Genomic DNA, 19,858 nt, shown 5'->3' with positions numbered 1-19,858 from the left:
CCGTTGTATTAGGACAACTGACCGGTGCTGCGGAGCGGGAAGTGGAAACATGGTCAGCCGCAGACCAGGAGTCAGTGTCCGCAATATTCCAAAAACTGCAGACTGTATTTGAGGACCTTACTGAGGCGGACCTCCGGATGAGGTTCTACAGCTGCTCCCAACAACCAGAGGACAATGTTCGGGACTACGCCTGGCGTCTTCAAGGGGCCCTGCGGGCTCTGAACCAGGTTAGTCCAACCAGCGTTGAGAATGAGAACAAAATGCTGAAGGAACAGTTTGTCCGGGGACTGAAGTCTCCAGAGGAAAGCAGGACTGTGCGTTGGTGGTCCCTGGATCATCCAGATGCCACCTTTGACAATCTCAAGGACATGGCTATAAAAGGACTGCAGCCCCTGGAAACAAATGCCATCCAACGTTACCAGGGTGGGGCTACTCCAGTGCCTGCTACACCCACCTTCTCCCCAGTGGCTGCTGAAGTTAAAGTCCCAGCAGCGTCCCCTAAAGAACTGGACAGTCTGCGCTCTGAGGTGCGTCAGTTGAGCAAAACCCTGACCACCGTGCTGAGTGCCCTGCAGTTGCGGACGGAGCCCGAGGAAGGAGGGAAGATCCTGCTAGCCGACAGCCCTGAGGATGTCCCCTGGATGCGGAGGAGGAGGAGGCCAACACCACCCTCGCCAAGGACCATTGACCAGCGCCGCCCACCGAGGGAACCAACCTGCTACCGATGCCGTAAGACCGGACACCTCGCCCAGAAGTGTCCTTTAAATGAGAAAACCCTGGGTCCCGGGGCCGACACCCAGGAGTAAGCTCACCAGGCCCATCAGACTGGTACAACAGGTTCGTCGGAGGAAGACCTTTCCTGTCCATTGTACTGGACGGGATCCCGACGCATGCCCTGCTGGACACAGGATCTCAGGTAACCATCATGCCTGAAGTCCTCTACAAGAGGTTCTGGTCCATGGACGATCTACGTCCGCCAGCTCCAAATTTGTCTGTATATGCCTCAAATGGACTCCCCCTTAACCTACTCGGGGTTAAGAATGTGACTGTAAAAGTGGGGAGAGTGGAGCTGAAGGACCAGGGACTAATTGTAGTAGAGACCATTCCTGATGACACTAATCCGTATATGGTACCTGGCACTAACATTGTTGGTAACTGTTTGGGAGAGGTTGTGTTCTTACTCCAACAGATCGCCGACACTGCCAAACCAGGACAGTGAAGGGCGCTGCAAAGGGAGATCCGAGTCCTGATGTACCAACAGCAAGTAAAGTTGACAGATGGTGAAATCGGTAACGTGAGGGTAACAGACCCCATACCCATTGTCATCCCCCCAATGAGTGAAATGCTCATCTGGTGTAGAGCTGCCATAGGTCTTAGAGGACAGAGCTACCAGGCGGTAGTAGAACCCCTTTGCTCCGAGCATAGACCCACGCTCTTAACCGCCAGGGGAGTGGTAGATGTACGTAATGGGAGGGTGCCTGTCCGTCTTCTTAACCTAGGGGAAGATGAGGTCAAACTGCCACGTTATGCCACTGTTGCCAAATTACATGCTGTCAATAACAACTGCATCCATGAGGCGGAGTCCTTAACCTCACCAGATGAAGTAGAGGATAATGACCCTGCAACCCAGGTGGAGGATTGGTGTCAACAGCTCCATGTTGGGACAGACACCACTCCTACCCATCAAAAACAGGGTGTACACCGGGTGGTACAAGAATACTCGCAGGTGTTCAGTAAACATCCGCTAGACTTCGGGAGGGTTAAGGGGGTTCAACATCATATCCCCACAGGCAACCATTCCCCAATCAAAGAACGTTATAGGCCTATACCCCCAGCTCACTACCAGAAGGCAAAAGAAATGCTGCATGACATGAGGAAGGCGGGAGTAATTAGGGATAGTTGTAGTCCCTGGGCGGCTCCCCTGGTGATGGTTAGGAAAAAGGATGGGAGCATGAGAATGAGTGTAGATTACCGTCAAGTAACTCGCATTACACATAAAGATGCATACCCTTTACCACGCATAGAGGAGTCCCTAGCTGCCTTAAAGTCTGCAAATTACTTTTCCACCCTTGACCTCACTAGTGGATACTGGCAAGTAGCTGATCGAGAGGAGACGGCCTTCACCACCCCGATGGGACTCTGCGAGTTCAACAGCATGCCGTTTGGACTCTGCAATGCCCCCGGAACGTTCCAGAGATTGATGGAGTGTTGCCTGGGACACCGCAACTTCGAGACTGTGTTACTTTACCTGGATGACGTAATTGTGTACTCCAGAACGTACGAGGACCACTTGAAACACCTGGCAGAGGTATTTGAGTCACTGTCCCGGTACGGGATGAAGTTGAAGCCCTCAAAGTGCTACCTGCTCAAGAGAAAGGTACAGTACCTGGGGCACATTGTCAGTCCGGAAGGGGTAGCACCAGACCCGGAGAAAGTCACAGCCATCCAGAAGTGGCCGGAGCCGAAGAACCTCAAGGAGGTGCGTCAGTTCTTGGGACTAGTAGGATACTACCGGAGGTTCGTAAAGGACTACACAAAGAAAGCAGCTCCTCTGCAAGACCTCCTGGCAGGGCAGTGCCCCAAAGGCAAAAACCCTCCATTTCACTGGGGTAAGGAGCAAGCAGAGTCGTTTCAGGAGATGAAGGAGATCCTGACAGGTGATGAGATCCTAGCCTACCCTGACTACAGCCAACCGTTCCTGCTGTATACGGATGCCAGCAACGAAGGCCGGGTGCTGTCTTAAGTCAGAAGCAGAATGGGCAAGAGAAAGTCATCGCATGCGCAAGCAGGAACCTCCGTCCGACTGAGAGGAACCCAGAGAACTATAGCAGTTTCAAGTTGGAGTTCCTGGCCTTAGTCTGGGCCATCACTGAAAGGTTCAAGCACTATCTGGCTTCCAGCAAGTTCACTGCCTTTACTGATTACAACCCCTTGACCCATCTTGAAACAGCTAAGTTGGGGGCTCTGGAACAACGATGGATGGCTCGGCTGTCAAACTACCAATTTACAATCAAATACCGGGCGGGCCGCAAGAACGCCAACGCCGATGCCCTGTCTAGGATGCCTCACCAGTCAGACACAGAAGAAGAAGTGGATGACCTGGAAGAGATAGAGCTACCTGCCTTTCACCGGAGTGGGATGATCCATGAGCAACGAGCCTCCAGGAAGCCGCGTGAAAAGACGTTAAACCCCCTTCCTCACCATAGCTGGAAAGAGACCCAGGACAGCGACCCGGTTGTCAGCCGCATCATACAGCTGATAACCCAAGAAGGTGCCTCCCTGGAGAAAGATGTGTCTCTGCAAGCAAAGCAGCTGTGGAACGAGAGAAGCCGGCTGTTTATCTACCGTGAGAAGCTGTGCCGGAGGTACGTTAATCCAAGAACCCATGAGATGGTATGGCAGATAGTAGTCCCTAAGACAGACATCCAGATGGTATTAGAAGCTTACCACGATCAGGCGGGGCACTTTGGCTGGAAAAAGCTAGAGACCCTGCTGAAGTGTCGATTCTACTGGGTAGGAATGCGCAGCTCCATTGAAAGGTGGTGCCGGGACTGTGGACCCTGCGGCCTAAAAAGGAAAGACTTCAGCAGCCAGAAGGCACCCCTGCAACCCATCAAGACGACTCGGCCCCTGGAGATCGTGGCCCTGGACCATGTCAAGCTCTCCCCCAGCAGGTCTGGGTACTCCTATGCTCTGACCATGGTAGATCACTACTCACGTTTCCTGGTGGTCGCCCCCGTCAAAGACCTGACGGCAGAGACAGCAGCAAAGACGTTCCAAGCGTACTTCTGCAGACCCCATGGATATCCTTAGCAGGTACTGACTGACAAAGGCCCGGCCTTTGAGGCTGAATTGTTCAAGGAGTTCTGCCATCTCTACGGGTGTAAAAAGATAAGAACTACACCTTACCACCCACAAACAAACGGTCTCTGCGAAAAGATGAACAACATCATTATCGACCTGCTAAAGACCATACCACTTGAGGAGAGAAACCAGTGGCCAGACCTACTACCAGACCTAGTGGATTTGTACAATCATATACCAGTCAGTTCCACCAATTGCACTCCGGCATATCTCATGCGGGCAAGGCCAGGAAAGCTGCCCATGGATTTGGAGCTTGGTGTTGTAGAACCTGAAGCTGATATGACCACTGAGGACTGGGACACCACCAGACAAGAGCAGTACAGAAGGGTACAAGCTTGTGTCAAGGACAGTCTTACTCGGGTGAGAGAAAAGCAGGAAATGCACTACAACAAAAACGCACCAGCAGAACCTTTCACACCTGGTGAAACAGTACTAAAAAGGAAAAGATGCAACCACAAACTCGACGACCAGTGGGAAAAAGACCCCTACACTGTGTTACCGTCAAGATTTGACAACAAAAAGACCTGTGTAATCAGTCGTGATGGAGGAAAAACATCTGCTACAGTGTCCAGGGACCACTTAAAGTTGTGTCCAGAATTACTGAAACCCCAAGAAAAAGTGCCTCTCACAATCCACGAAGAACCTAAAGAAGCGGTGATACACACTGACCTTGGAGACTTCCCAGCTGATTGGTCTCAAATAGGAGGTGCAGTAATCATTCCAGTACTCCAATTCTATGCACAACCAGAAAACCCTCCACAGCAAGTTGTACCTGTAAGTGCTGCAGAAGAGCCAGCTCAAGAAGTATCCCCGGATGAAGGATCCCCGGCAGGAGCAGAGCAAGAGGGCCCAGCCAATGGTAGACTTGCCAGTCCAAGAGAGAGGTTAAGGCAGTTTTACAGCATGGTTACACGTAGAACTGGTAGAGTAACTGAGGATACAGACACTGACACTCCACCAACCACAGCACTACGCAGATCAGTACGCAGCACGAGAGGTAAACCCCTGCTAGGTACACTGAGTAAAGTAGCAAAATTTCAGAGAGTGTAGATAGTTACCCCTGGGGTATTGAGTATTAAATTGTAATGTACTGCATAATTGCGTATTTCCCATGCAAATGTACATTATTTTGTGTTTTGATTATTTTTGAACAGTTTGAGTGATATGGACACTTTGCCTATTTACTTCTTTATTTACCAAAGGACTTCGTGGCTGAGGACTGTGTGCAGCCCAAAAACTTTTATTGTATATAATTGCGCTCCCTGGAGTGCCCTTTAGGTGACCTCAGAAGGAGAACCTGTCTGGAGTGGCACGTGTGGAGGTCCAATAAATTCAAGCCACAGTACACTGTTTAATAGCTACTATCATAGCAATAAGAGCAATAGCATCTGGGAAGTGTCTGTACAGGCCAGCAGATGACCTGACCCAGTGAATGATATGGATAATATAGGACTAATAATACACAGAATTTATGGTTCTACATTCTGCGTTTTTACTACATGCCTAATGTTTTATACTGTTTATTCCAATTATTTTGTCCTCTTGACTTTCTCAGACCAAAATGGACATTTACAACAAGTTCTGTCTCAGCTGCAGTCTCAACTCCTTGAGAAGGTGCATGAAATCCATAATCTGCAAGACAAAGTATCAGATCTTTTAACTTTAACAGCCGCAAAGCATGTTCCTCAGGAAGAGAACACCAGAAGACAAAGAGCCCAGGTGAAAAATGCTGACCACGACAAACAAAAATGATTGACATAAGTGCAAAAGTTTGAATCTATTAGGCTGGGTCCACCTTTCGTCTGTGCCCCTGTCGGGCACAGTCAGGATGGATGACGAGGGATCTGCCTACCATAGGGACCAATTGTAAAGAAATATACACCGCTTGTTGAACATTTATTTCCCATAGCCCTCTATAAAGGAAAGAGCTGTCCACATACAGCCTATCCTGGAGGCTGTATTTCCAGGCCTGTCTGAACACGCTCCTAGCCTGTTCCTCCTGCCTTCTAGGGGCCGATTACCTAGACCCGCTCCTGTATCTTGTCTGACCTGTCTGAACTCGCTCCTAGCCTGTTCCTCCCGCCTTCTAGGGGCCGATTACCTAGACCCGCTCCTGTATCTTGTCTGTCCTGTCTGAACACGCTCCTTGCCTGTTCGTCCTGCCTCTCTGGGGGCCGTATTCCCAGACCCGCTCCTGTATTCCGCTGCAGTGTCGGTCTCCTCCGTACACTCAGTTCCAGTCTGAACTCTCTCCTATCCTTTACCTGTTTTGCCTCTATGTCCGTTCCCTTCCTTTTTCTGCAGAGTCTGAACTTGTACCTAACTCCTGCTTGTTGTCTCTGTACTCCTGTTTGTGAGTTTGTGGTCCACTCGCTACTTCACTGCAAGTACCCTGTGGGTATCTGGCTCTGCCTTTCCCTTCCTGTCTGTTCCGTGTGAACAGAGCCCTGTCCCCCCTGCTCAGCCTAGCCTGCTCTGACTCCTTTGCTCACCGCTCCGGCGGTTCTAGCCTGCTCTGACTCCTTTGCTCACCGCTCCGGCGGTTCTAGCCTGCTCTGACTCCTTTGCTCACCGCTCCGGCGGTTCTAGCCTGCTCTGACTCCTTTGCTCACCGCTCCGGCGGTTCTAGCCTGCTCTGACTCCTTTGCTCACCGCTCCGGCGGTTCTAGCCTGCTCTGACTCCTTTGCTCACCGCTCCGGCGGTTCTAGCCTGCTCTGACTCCTTTGCTCACCACTCCGGCGGTTCTAGCCTGCTCTGACTCCTTTGCTCGCCGCTCCGGCGGTTCTAGCCTGCTCTGACTCCTTTGCTCGCCGCTCCGGCGGTTCTAGCCTGCTCTGACTCCTTTGCTCGCCGCTCCGGCGGTTCTAGCCTGCTCTGACTCCTTTGCTCGCCGCTCCGGCGGTTCTAGCCTGCTCTGACTCCTTTGCTCGCTGCTCCGGCAGCCTTGCTCCGCTCTTACCCTTTTACTCACTGCTCCGGCAGTCTCGCTCCGCTCTTATCCTTTTGCTCACTGCTCCGGCAGTCTTGCTCCTCTCTTGCTCACCGCTCCAGGCGGTCTCGTCCTGCTTTACTCTTGCTCACTGCTCCGGCAGTCTCGCTCAGCTCTGACCCTTTGCTCACCGCTCCAGGCGGCCTTGTCCTGCTCTACTCTTGCTCACCGCTCCAGGCGGCCTCGTCCTGCCCTGCTCTTGCTCACCTCTCTGGGCGGCCTCACTCTGCTGTGTTTGTCCGCCACATCTGTGGTTCTGTTCCTGAGTCCCAATGTGTACTGGGTCCTATCCCGCCAGTGTCCCTACCTGCTAGTGCCTCCCTGTCTGCACTCTAGCTGTGCTTGCCTGTACCCCTCTGCCTGTATTGTTCCTGAGTCCCAGTGTGTACTGGGTCCTATCCCGCCTGTGTTCCTACCTGCTAGTGCCTCCCTGTCTGCACTCTAGCTGTGCTTGCCTGTACCCCCCTGCCTGCATACCCGCCTGCCTGCATCCCAGTCGAGCCAGTCTATACCCACCAGTCTGTGTGCCAGCCTACCAGTCTGTTCCTGTATTCCCCTGTGTGGGTCAACAGCCGTGTCCGGGTCTGTCCTGGAGTAGCACCTGGTCCCTCTGCTCGGTTCCTCCTTGGTGCACTGGCGTCGTATGCCGTCGTGCGACCCTGGTCGGATCGGGTGAATACCTAGTTACGCCCCTCCAGGCATTCACTCTCCGGCACGGTCCAGTGGAATCACTACAATCACACGCACACGCCGCTCAGCCCGGGCGTGTGCATTACAGCATGCTCAGGCCATGGTTCCCGTTGAGCCCCACGGCCTTCGCTCTCTGAGAAGTTTTCCAGCGAATACATGCATTAAAATAAATAAATTTTTTTTTTCTTAGCTGAGTTCCAGGCGAATTACGCACCCGTCCAGATGGATCTATCTGCTCTCGTTCCTGCGGATCTGCTACGTTACTATGGGGATCCAAGACAAAGTCGTGCATTTGTGGAGCAATGCATGCTACACTTCAAGTTCTACCCTCTATGTTTTCCCACCGATCGGGTTAAGGTGGCATTCATTATGTCTTACCTAGCGGGTGATGCCTTGGAATGGATCAACCCCCTATTTGAAACACAGGATCCGATCCTCCTGGACCTAATGGCCTTCCTGGTGGCCTTTCTAATGGTCTTCGATGATCCTAACCCGGAGGCTCCTGCTGAAGCTTCACTTCCCAATATCCCGGAGCAGCCCCGATGGGTAATGTGTGTGGGTAGCGCAATAGTCCTCCAGCCCAATGAGACTACTGCCCACCCAGAATCCTCACAGGGTGACTACTCTTTCTGGAATACTTCTCCCAACCTCAAGAGGCAGTCCAGATGTGCTAGACGTGGAGGCAAGCCGTTACGCCAGGGTCTGTCCTCCCTGAGACCTCCTGACCCCAACCTTGAAGTCCCTACTGAAGCTTCATCTCCCTGTATCCCGGAGAAGCCCCAACGGGTAATGTGCGTGGGTAGTGCACCAGTTCTCCTGCCCGAAGAGACTTCTGCCCATCCAGACTCCACACAGGAGAACTTCCTGCACCCGGCATCAGATGCTTCACCCACTTTAACCGGTGTGCATGTCCAAGGATGCTCCAAAGCTGTGGTTACCTCAGAGTCTGTGCACCTCTACTACCTGGCGGAGGACCCCCTGTTGCCTCCTGAATCCTCCGGGATACCACTCGCTGACAAATGGAGAGAGACTTCTCTACACCCGGTACTCGATACTTTGTCCGCTTCGTCCTGTGAGCCTGACAATGGGTACCCCAAAGTGGTAGTTACCACCGAGTCTCTACACCCCTCCAACCAGTCGGAGGACCTCCAGTTGTCTCCAGAACCCTTCGGGGTGCTGCCTGGTAGCGAAAGGACAGAGACTCTCCTATACTCTGTACCTGGTACCTCGCTCGCTTCGTCCAGTGAGTCCAACCTAGTGTACTCCGAAGCAGAGGTTACTCCCGAGTCTCTACACCCCTCCGACCAGGCGGAGGACCTCCAGTTGTCTCCAGAACCCTTCGGGGTGCTACCTGGTAGCGAAAGGACAGAGACTCTCCTATACTCTGTACCTGATACCTCGCTCGCTTCGTCCACTGAGTCCAACCTAGTGTACTCCGAAGCAGAGGTTACTCCCGAGTCTCTACACCCCTCTGACCAGGCGGAGGACCTCCAGTTGTCTCCAGAACCCTTCGGGGTGCCACCTGGTGGTGAATGGACAGAGACTCTCCTATATCCTGGATCTGATACCTCGCTTGCTTCGTCCAGTGAGTCCGACCTAGTGTACTCTGAAGCAGAGGTTACCCATGAGTCTCTACACCCCTCTGACCAGGCGGAGGACCACCAGTTGTCTCCAGAACCCTTCGGGGTGCCACCTGGTGGTGAATGGACAGAGACTTTCCTATACTCGGTACCCGATACCTCGCCTGCTTCGTCCAGTGAGTCCGACCTAGTGTACTCTGAAGCAGATGTTTTCTCTGAGCCTCTGCACTCTTCTGACCCGGCGGAGGACCTCCAGTTATTTCCTGAATCCTCCGGGGTACCACCAGATAACAAAGAGACAGTGACTTTTCCTCATTATGTACCTGATAACCCGTCTATTTCTTCCTGTGAGCTTGACAAGATGTACCTCGAAGCAGAGATTACCCCCAAGTCTCTGTCTCCCTCCAACCCGGTGAAGGACTTCCAGTTGTCTCCTGTACCCTCTGGGGTGCCACCTGAAAATATGTGGAGAGAGACTTCCTTGTGTGCTGTTCCTGGTACTCCACCCGTTTCGTCTGTTGCTGAGGATGGCTGGATAGGAGGTAGCATCCTAGCTAACCAGATGGGATCAGTTTTTCCTGTGGACAGTGGAAGTGATCTCCTTGAAGTGAACGACTGGTCCTCGAATTCCCTGCGGAAGATTCTGGCAGGCCTGAAGAAGAGGGGGCACTGTAACATACCTGGCGGCGTCCTTGCATGGTGGTCCATCTCCCACTGTGCAAGAGCGCGCACTTGATCTCCAGTCCAGAATGTCTCTCTGGCTTCCCTCCATGCTGTCTGTGTCTGTTTCTGCTGCTTAAGGGCGGCGCCCGATCACTTCCTGCTTTTTGTACCTGCTGTGGGTCACACCCCTTGTGCGTCCTCAGCCTATTGCTGTCTGTCACCTGGTATATAGCTCAGCTGTTCCAATCAATCCCTGCCTGAGCATAGTGTTTCATTCAGTGTGTGCTTGCACTCTGAAGGTGCCAGGTCCTGTTCTGTGTTCTCTTGTCTGCCTATCCTGGAGGCTGTATTTCCAGGCCTGTCTGAACACGCTCCTAGCCTGTTCCTCCTGCCTTCTAGGGGCCGATTACCTAGACCTGCTCCTGTATCTTGTCTGACCTGTCTGAACTCGCTCCTAGCCTGTTCCTCCCGCCTTCTAGGGGCCGATTACCTAGACCCGCTCCTGTATCTTGTCTGTCCTGTCTGAACATGCTCCTTGCCTGTTCGTCCTGCCTCTCTGGGGGCCGTATTCCCAGACCCGCTCCTGTATTCCGCTGCAGTGTCGGTCTCCTCCGTACACTCAGTTCCAGTCTGAACTCTCTCCTATCCTTTACCTGTTTTGCCTCTATGTCCGTTCCCTTCCTTTTTCTGCAGAGTCTGAACTCGTACCTAACTCCTGCTTGTTGTCTCTGTACTCCTGTTTGTTAGTTTGTGGTCCACTCGCTACTTCACTGCAAGTACCCTGTGGGTATCTGGCTCTGCCTTTCCCTTCCTGTCTGTTCCGTGTGAACAGAGCCCTGTCCCCCCTGCTCAGCCTAGCCTGCTCTGACTCCTTTGCTCACCGCTCCGGCGGTTCTAGCCTGCTCTGACTCCTTTGCTCACCGCTCCGGCGGTTCTAGCCTGCTCTGACTCCTTTGCTCACCGCTCCGGCGGTTCTAGCCTGCTCTGACTCCTTTGCTCGCTGCTCCGGCAGCCTTGCTCCGCTCTTACCCTTTTACTTACTGCTCCGGCAGTCTCGCTCCGCTCTTATCCTTTTGCTCACTGCTCCGGCAGTCTTGCTCCTCTCTTGCTCACCGCTCCAGGCAGTCTCGGCCTGCTTTACTCTTGCTCACTGCTCCGGCAGTCTCGCTCAGCTCTGACCCTTTGCTCACCGCTCCTGGCGGCTTTGTCCTGCTCTACTCTTGCTCACCGCTCCAGGCGGCCTCGTCCTGCCCTGCTCTCGCTCACCTCTCTGGGCGGCCTCACTCTGCTGTGTTTGTCCGCCACATCTGTGGTTCTGTTCCTGAGTCCCAATGTGTACTGGGTCTTATCCCGCCTGTGTTCCTACCTGCTAGTGCCTCCCTGTCTGCACTCTAGCTGTGCTTGCCTGTACCCCTTTGCCTGTATTGTTCCTGAGTCCCAGTGTGTACTGGGTCCTATCCCGCCTGTGTTCCTACCTGCTAGTGCCTCCCTGTCTGCACTCTATCTGTGCTTGCCTGTACCCCCCTGCCTGCATACCCGCCTGCCTGCATCCCAGTCGAGCCAGCCTATACCCACCAGTCTGTGTGCCAGCCTACCAGTCTGTTCCTGTATTCCCCTGTGTGGGTCAACAGCCGTGTCCGGGGTCTGTCCTGGAGTAGCACCTGGTCCCTCTGCTCGGTTCCTCCTTGGTGCACTGGCGTCGTATGCCGTCGTGCGACCCTGGTCGGATCGGGTGAATACCTAGTTACGCCCCTCCAGGCATTCACTCTCCGGCACGGTCCAGTGGAATCACTACAATCACACGCACACGCCGCTCAGCCCGGGCGTGTGCACTACAGTACCTTTCTACTGCACCATTAACGTCCCATGTGAACGTACCGTAACATAAGATCGTCAGCCCTCTGATATGACTACTTTGAATCCATTTGTGGACCTTTTCTTCCTGAGGTCTATGTACAAAAAGCTTCCCAATCTAACATAATGTTATACTACTATGGTACTACTACTAATATGACTGATATTACTAGCATCAGGAGTGGACACACCATAGGGGTAACCTGTGTAGCCTCACAGGGGCCCAGGAGGTAAGGTGGCCTATTTCAACCTCAAAAGTCAGGAGAAAATGAAAGGATTCATCCAGTCAGTTCAGCGCTCCCAGGAGACAGGCACCAGGCAGAGGTATTAAAAGTCTTCAGAAATTTACTTAGATAAAAATCATCATAAAAAAAGATACATAGAACAACGCGTTTCGGCTATATAGTGGTACAGAATAGCCTTCCTCAGGTAAGATATTGCTTTACAGTCTGTTAGAGTTATATAGTCTATATAGGTTCACTTGAATAAATTAATTATGTTAAATGGTCAAAACCTGGTGGTTCTTCATTAGCTTAATTGCTGCTTGGTGGTTTTCAGTATGCAGCTTTAGCTTATCCTTGTTTCAAGTATATTTGCAGTACATGATAAAATACATGGTGAAAAACACACACACATAAAAAACATTACAAACATTGATTTGTGTGTATACAGCATGAGTGGGTGTATAAAAAAAATGTAAATCTATAACATTATCCACACATACAACATATATTCAATGATCATATTAGGACTATTATATTATACTTCTTTTACTAGAAAAACTTTGCTTATGAGAGAAAACACAACACAAAAGAAAAAAAAGAAAAAAAGAAATAAATAAAATAAAAAATAAAATAAAAAAAAATAAAAATAAAAATAAAATACATAAAAAAATAAATAAATAAAAAAAAATAAATAAAATGAGAAAAAAAAAATAATTATATTACTTTAATCTAGTCATATTGTGAGTTCTATATCTTTAATTGCTGTGGGAACTTTTTTGATAAGTTAGTTTTTTCTACTGGGATTGAACTCGTGTAGCCAACACTCCAGGGTCTATTGTGTTTCTCTCATTGGTATTTACCTCTATGCTATGGATGTCCTCATGACGCTGGCTTCACTAGTCAGGGGTTTATGGGCAAACCCAAGAGTATATCATAAAAAATATATCTAGCCTGGGTTACCATATATTCTATTCTTTCTATATATTTCTATTGGTCAGCAGTGCTGTCCTGATCTAATTCGATGTTCTATATGTTCTCCAGTCTATCATTGAGGCCGTCCGGATGTAGAGAGCGCAATCTGTACATCCAGAAAGCCTCTTTCTTATTCAGTAGATGGATTCTGTTTGATATATTCTGCGGAATTTCTTCGACAGGAGTCAAACTTATCTCAAAGCTCTTATTATGATTTAGTAAGAGATGTATCGATAGGCTATGTGTTAGTAGCCCAATTTTCGCATTATGTCGGTGTGCGTTTAACCGTGATCTGACCATCTGTGTCGTCCGGCCAACATATTGCATTCCGCAACTACATGTAATTACATATATAACATAGCTGCTAGTGCAAGTCAGTTGATGTTTTATGGGAAAGGTTTCTCCTGTACTATTGGAGGTGATAGATTGATGGCCATGGGTTATTGTTTGGCAGCATTGGCACTTTTTCTGGTTGCATTTAAAAGTGCCATTGAGTGTATTGGTTGTCTTTTTTGTTATAGGATTAGTAGTTTTAAATTGGAGAGACGTTTGTTTTTTTCTTCCAGAGCTTTTCACTACAGATGTTTTCAAGCGACTAGGTGCTATAATGTTTCTGAGTGTTTTACCCCTTCTAAAGGTGATGCCTGGTCTCTCTGGTAGTACATCCCGTAGAAGGGGATCTTGTCTCAGTATGTACCAGTATTTTTGTAGTATTTCTCTAATTTTTTGGTTACCTTTATTATAAGTTGTGACAAAGTTGTGTGCCCATCTCCTGGGATTGTCTATTTTCTGAGCATTTCTTTTTTTGTTGTCTGGTGAGGTAAGATTCCTCAAACAATCCTTCTGAGTTTTATTTAAATTAATCCTGTATGCCTCATTGACAATAAAAAATTGTCAATGAGGCATACAGGATTAATTTAAATAAAACTCAGAAGGATTGTTTGGGGAATCTTACCTCACCAGACAACAAAAAAAGAAATGCTCAGAAAATAGACAATCCCAGGAGATGGGCACACAACTTTGTCACAACTTATAATAAAGGTAACCAAAAAATTAGAGAAATACTACAAAAATACTGGTACATACTGAGACAAGATCCCCTTCTACGGGATGTACTACCAGAGAGACCAGGCATCACCTTTAGAAGGGGTAAAACACTCAGAAACATTATAGCACCTAGTCGCTTGAAAACATCTGTAGTGAAAAGCTCTGGAAGAAAAAAACAAACGTCTCTCCAATTTAAAACTACTAATCCTATAACAAAAAAGACAACCAATACACTCAATGGCACTTTTAAATGCAACCAGAAAAAGTGCCAATGCTGCCAAACAATAACCCATGGCCATCAATCTATCACCTCCAATAGTACAGGAGAAACCTTTCCCATAAAACATCAACTGACTTGCACTAGCAGCTATGTTATATATGTAATTACATGTAGTTGCGGAATGCAATATGTTGGCCGGACGACACAGATGGTCAGATCACGGTTAAACGCACACCGACATAATGCGAAAATTGGGCTACTAACACATAGCCTATCGAGACATCTCTTACTAAATCATAATAAGAGCTTTGAGATAAGTTTGACTCCTGTCGAAGAAATTCCGCAGAATATATCAAACAGAATCCATCTACTGAATAAGAAAGAGGCTTTCTGGATGTACAGATTGCGCTCTCTACATCCGGACGGCCTCAATGATAGACTGGAGAACATATAGAACATCGAATTAGATCAGGACAGCACTGCTGACCAATAGAAATATATAGAAAGAATAGAATATATGGTAACCCAGGCTAGATATATTTTTTATGATATACTCTTGGGTTTGCCCATAAACCCCTGACTAGTGAAGCCAGCGTCATGAGGACATCCATAGCATAGAGGTAAATACCAATGAGAGAAACACAATAGACCCTGGAGTGTGGGCTACACGAGTTCAATCCCAGTAGAAAAAACTAACTTATCAAAAAAGTTCCCACAGCAATTAAAGATATAGAACTCACAATATGACTAGATTAAAGTAATATAATTATTTTTTTTTTCTCATTTTATTTATTTTTTTTTATTTATTTATTTTTTTATGTATTTTATTTTTATTTTTATTTTTTTTCATTTTATTTTTTATTTTATTTATTTATTTATTTATTTTTTTTCTTTTGTGTTGTGTTTTCTCTCATAAGCAAAGTTTTTCTAGTAAAAGAAGTATAATATAATAGTCCTAATATGATCATTGAATATATGTTGTATGTGTGGATAATGTTATAGATTTACATTTTTTTTATACACCCACTCATGCTGTATACACACAAATCAATGTTTGTAATGTTTTTTATGTGTGTGTGTTTTTCACCATGTATTTTATCATGTACTGCAAATATACTTGAAACAAGGATAAGCTAAAGCTGCATACTGAAAACCACCAAGCAGCAATTAAGCTAATGAAGAACCACCAGGTTTTGACCATTTAACATAATTAATTTATTCAAATGAACCTATATAGACTATATAACTCTAACAGACTGTAAAGCAATATCTTACCTGAGGAAGGCTATTCTGTACCACTATATAGCCGAAACGCGTTGTTCTATGTATCTTTTTTTATGATGATTTTTATCTAAGTAAATTTCTGAAGACTTTTAATACCTCTGCCTGGTGCCTGTCTCCTGGGAGCGCTGAACTGACTGGATGAATCCTTTCATTTTCTCCTGACCTTCATTCCACGGTCTCCTGGCTGAGAGATCCGTTGTATCCAGACTATAGCTGCACACCAAGGAGTCAAGGCATCTCAGTCAGACCTAAGAGGTCGATACGCTATGCCACAAGCTACATCAAAGGTGAGCAAATTAGCTTCTGAAAAATAGCTGAACCTAATAATCTGCACTTAGATCTGCGCCTGTGTTTTCTGTCTTTTCCCCTCTCCTAGACCCTATAGCCTTGGGGTCATATACCTCTGATCAACCTCCAAAGTAGCAAGCATCCTTAGTCACAGACTCATTATTGGACTGCAAAGGACCCATATACTGTTCTTGAACAGGGTCCCTCTTCTGTCTGTGTCCACCACTGACTATGACGATTCAATGATTAAATTATTTGTCCTAATAACTTTATTATTTGATATAGTCAACCATACTTGAAGACATTCAAAGAGTGACAGACAGAAATGGAGGAGAAAATGATCTTTGTGGTGACCGAAGAGAAAACAAGGGTGAAAAATATAATCAGACAAAGCCTGATATGAAATCAGATATGGAAAGAACAGATGTACGAAGAGAAGAGGAAGAGAGGAGAGATGTTGAGGAGAACAGACAAAGGAAGATGGGGAAAATGGAAGCAGCTCACGCCGAGACTATTCTAGAGCTGGAGAAAACTCGTGAAATGTTATCTTTACAGCATAAAATCAACACTGATTACCAGGTAACATAAGTCAGACAAGACTTAGAAGTCAGCTCGGTGGTTATTTTGCTCTTATTTTCCCTCTAATTCACTCGCATGCCTCATCATTACATAACTTTTCATCATCATGAAGTGATAGGAGATCACTAGGATATGCAGTCACATAATGCTTGGTGCTGGGTCCAGCATCTTAGATCTCCTACCAATCCTCATCCAATCTTGAGAATGAAGGGGACCAAACTGATTTTCCTTGTACCTTGGTGCTCCCATCTCCCTGGAAGTTCCCCTGCAAAGTGACAGAGCGCTACTGTGTAGGTATAGTCTGTGTGAAATGGCTGCAGTGTTAAATCGGTGGTGTGAATTGGTGTGGGACCCAGGAGATGGATACTCACCAATCATAAAATAATGTAATATCTTACCATTTTGCCATCACTTTATGAGATGGCAATACCTGCTTAAAGGGTTATTCTCGAGTTGTATCTTGAGAAGTACACACCTCTGCAGTCTCCTCACTTCCTTGTTGTTGGGTGGGCAGACAACAGGAACAGCTGATCAATCATGGTGCCAGGTGTCGCACCCTCACTGATCTGATATTGATGACCTATCCTAAGGATAAGCCATTAGTGTAAAAGTACCTGACAACCTTTAACTACCTGACAATACTTGTTATGAAATCTACAGTTATCGCTATATTTGCATATAGAGATAACAGTGCCTTTGAACAAGTGCAGGACTCAAGTGAAACCTGCCATTGTTGGTAGCCAGGAATTCTGTTTTTGCAGGAATAATAACAGGTCGGGAGTTTACAGGGAGGGGAAGGGAGGTGAGCATCTAACTGTTCTAGAAATCAATGGGCGGTAGACCGGTAACTAGTATCTCAGGAGTTAACTCCTCAGCCTAGAATGTAACTCCTACGCTCTGCTGGTCAATCTCCTTGTCAACAAGCTATACACTAGGTACACTATGTAATATGAAGGTTCTCACAGTAGGAGATTGACAGCAAATAGAAAAAGCAAGTCAATTACAAACTTGCTTATTTTCATGCTGTCTAAACAACTATACCAATTTCATAAAATGAGAATAACCTTTTAAAGACCTTTTTACATGGAAAGACATTGATAAAACAAGAGCTTATCCCTATTATTAACATCCCCATAGTCATTAACATCCCCAAGACTTGCTATTACACTTCAACAAATGATTATTGAAGCCATTATCTTCCCTTGTAAAAAGCCCTTGGGCCAGATTTTCAATGTAGAATCATTCAGTACATTCGCATTTCACTATACATAATAATCTGCCAAAATGTAACATTTTATATTTTATCTCATACTAGCCATTATATTTACTACCATTATAAAGTTTTCTTCATATTCAATGTCAGGAAGAGCTGAAAACTGTAAAGCTTAGATCAGAATGTGAAAGTCGAGAAAATGAAGAAAAGTTACGTCACTACGAGGAAAGTCTTCTTCAGCGGAAATCTAGAGTCCAGATGTTGGAAGGTAACTAGCGTTCTTCACAAGGGACTGTATTATGAGCGTGATGAGTATACCATCTATATATCAAATTCTCTTGTTTCTTTTAGCTCAGCTCAAAGACATTGCTTATGGAACATTTCCATTTAGGCTAAATATTGATGATTCCCCCTCTCCTGAGGTCGATGTCTCTCCACCTCCATCTCTGCATCGTGGGGAAACTCTGTTTGAGGTTCATATTGGACAAATCTGCTTCACCACTTACGGCATAAGACTCATTGAAGACCCTCAACCAACCACATTCTGTATCTACTCACTATATGACTTTGAGACCCATGCAACCCCAGTGGTTGCTGGAATCCAGCCTCAGTACAACTTCACTTCCCGCTATGCCGTAACTCCAGATCCTGAATTCCTGCGTTATCTAAGAGTCGGGACCCTCACGGTTGACTTTTATCAAGTTAAAGGGGCTGACCACTGTGAGCTGGCAAGAGGACGCCTGAATCTAGACTCGGTACTGCACACTACAGACAGAGTACATAACTCCATCATACTGACTGGTAATATTCCAATCATGGAAATGAACGGGGAATGTTTATTTTTTGTGTTGCCGATTATTTTGCATAATGTATAACTTCCTTACTGATTAGTGTTTACTTTTCAGTGGTTATTTTATATATGAGTAGTTTTGATATGTAGGCTACATAGTGCCTTATTCACATTATTAGAGCATACACTCTTTCCGAATTGTTCAGAGCCATAATATGGCATAAATAGAAATCTATGGGTCCATACTGTACCTCTGCATGTGTCTGATTTTATACAGAGGCATATCAGTGTTATGCTCACAAGAGAATACCTTATCATGTAGAGTACATATGGCTCCATAGCATAAAGCAAATTATTTAAAGGGAATCTGTAACAAAATTTTTGCCACCTAATCTGCGTGCAGCATAATGTAGAGACAGAGATCCTGATTTCAACTATGTATCCCTTACTGGGCTGCTTGAGGTAGTTTTGATAAAGTCACTGCTTTATCACCAGGAGATTATCACTAGAGGACTAGTAAATCTGTTTCCAGGTAGTCCTCCATATTCATGAGCTCTGTATAACCCCGTCCCCACCACTGATTGGCATTTTTTGCCTATGCACAGTACACAGAAAGCATAGTGGTGTGGGCGGGTTACACAAGACTCAGCATTCAGAGAACTGGTAGACAGGGATTTTCTGAAAACTGAAGCAAGCAGCCCAGTAACGGACACATCTCTGGAATTGGGGACTCCTGATTCAGGCCACTCTCAGACGAAATAGCAAAAACCTGGTGACAGATTTCCTTTAATGAGTTTTCTGTATATTTATGATACATATGAGACAATGAAAATGAGATTAAAAGATTAATGCAAAGATCACCTTCCTGCTATTATTAGATGAAGCTGGAGAGACCATTGGGGAACTGAGCTACTGGCTGCGGCTGCATGGACCCCTGTCTCATGTTCAGTGTCTTCAAAGGCAAAGAAGCAAAGCACATGGCTACTTATCCACTCGCAGACATGGAAATACAGAAAAGGTAACAATACGAAAAAGAAAAAAGCCCAACACACAAGCAAGAGATAGCAACAGAATAGCAATACCCCAATACGGATCAGAGAATGAAATTCTTAAATAATATAGTCAGGCATCAACTGCAAATACAGGATATTAATGTCAAATTATTTTATCATAATTTATTTTTTAGTTCTGGAAATCACCATTAAGTAGCGGACTCCAGAATGAGCTGATCATCAAGCTTTGGGGATGCAGAAGTCTACAAGTGAGCCATTTGGGCCATCAACCAAGTCCATATATCACCTATCGTTTTTACCACTATCCAGACCATACCACCTCTATTATACCCTGTAGTAACAACCCGCAATTTGGGTATGAAGCTGTCTATCCTCTACAGTTGACCATTGACCTGGAGCGCTATCTCCAGCAGGAGCGTCTGAATATATATGTGTTTGATGATGAAGAAACTCAGCCTGGGGTTTACCTGGGCAAGGCTGACGTGCCACTACTGAGACTGGCACAAGGAAACAACATTCAAGGTAAGAAAATATTGGCTTTTTACTTACTATAATTACCTATAAATTATGATAATTATAATAATTTC

General features: G+C 46.8%; 1 protein-coding gene across 1 annotated transcript in view; it reads left to right on the top strand.

The window, feature by feature from the left end:
• Positions 1-19,858, top strand: part of RPGRIP1 (RPGR interacting protein 1) — a 53,686-nt gene that overhangs the window by 15,813 nt on the left and 18,015 nt on the right. The window contains exons 11-16 of the mRNA XM_073670930.1: positions 5,420-5,583; positions 15,962-16,255; positions 17,619-17,736; positions 17,820-18,269; positions 19,137-19,276; positions 19,445-19,793. Of these exons, the coding sequence (XP_073527031.1) occupies positions 5,420-5,583; positions 15,962-16,255; positions 17,619-17,736; positions 17,820-18,269; positions 19,137-19,276; positions 19,445-19,793 (1,515 nt within the window). The remainder of the gene's footprint in view (positions 1-5,419; positions 5,584-15,961; positions 16,256-17,618; positions 17,737-17,819; positions 18,270-19,136; positions 19,277-19,444; positions 19,794-19,858) is intronic.

The sequence above is a fragment of the Phyllobates terribilis genome, unplaced genomic scaffold, assembly GCF_046119375.1.
Source record: "Phyllobates terribilis strain yellow unplaced genomic scaffold, ASM4611937v1 Scaffold_1__5_contigs__length_1240528914, whole genome shotgun sequence".
NCBI classification, from domain to species: Eukaryota; Metazoa; Chordata; class Amphibia; order Anura; family Dendrobatidae; genus Phyllobates; species Phyllobates terribilis.
This window is presented reverse-complemented; position numbering and strand designations above follow the sequence as displayed.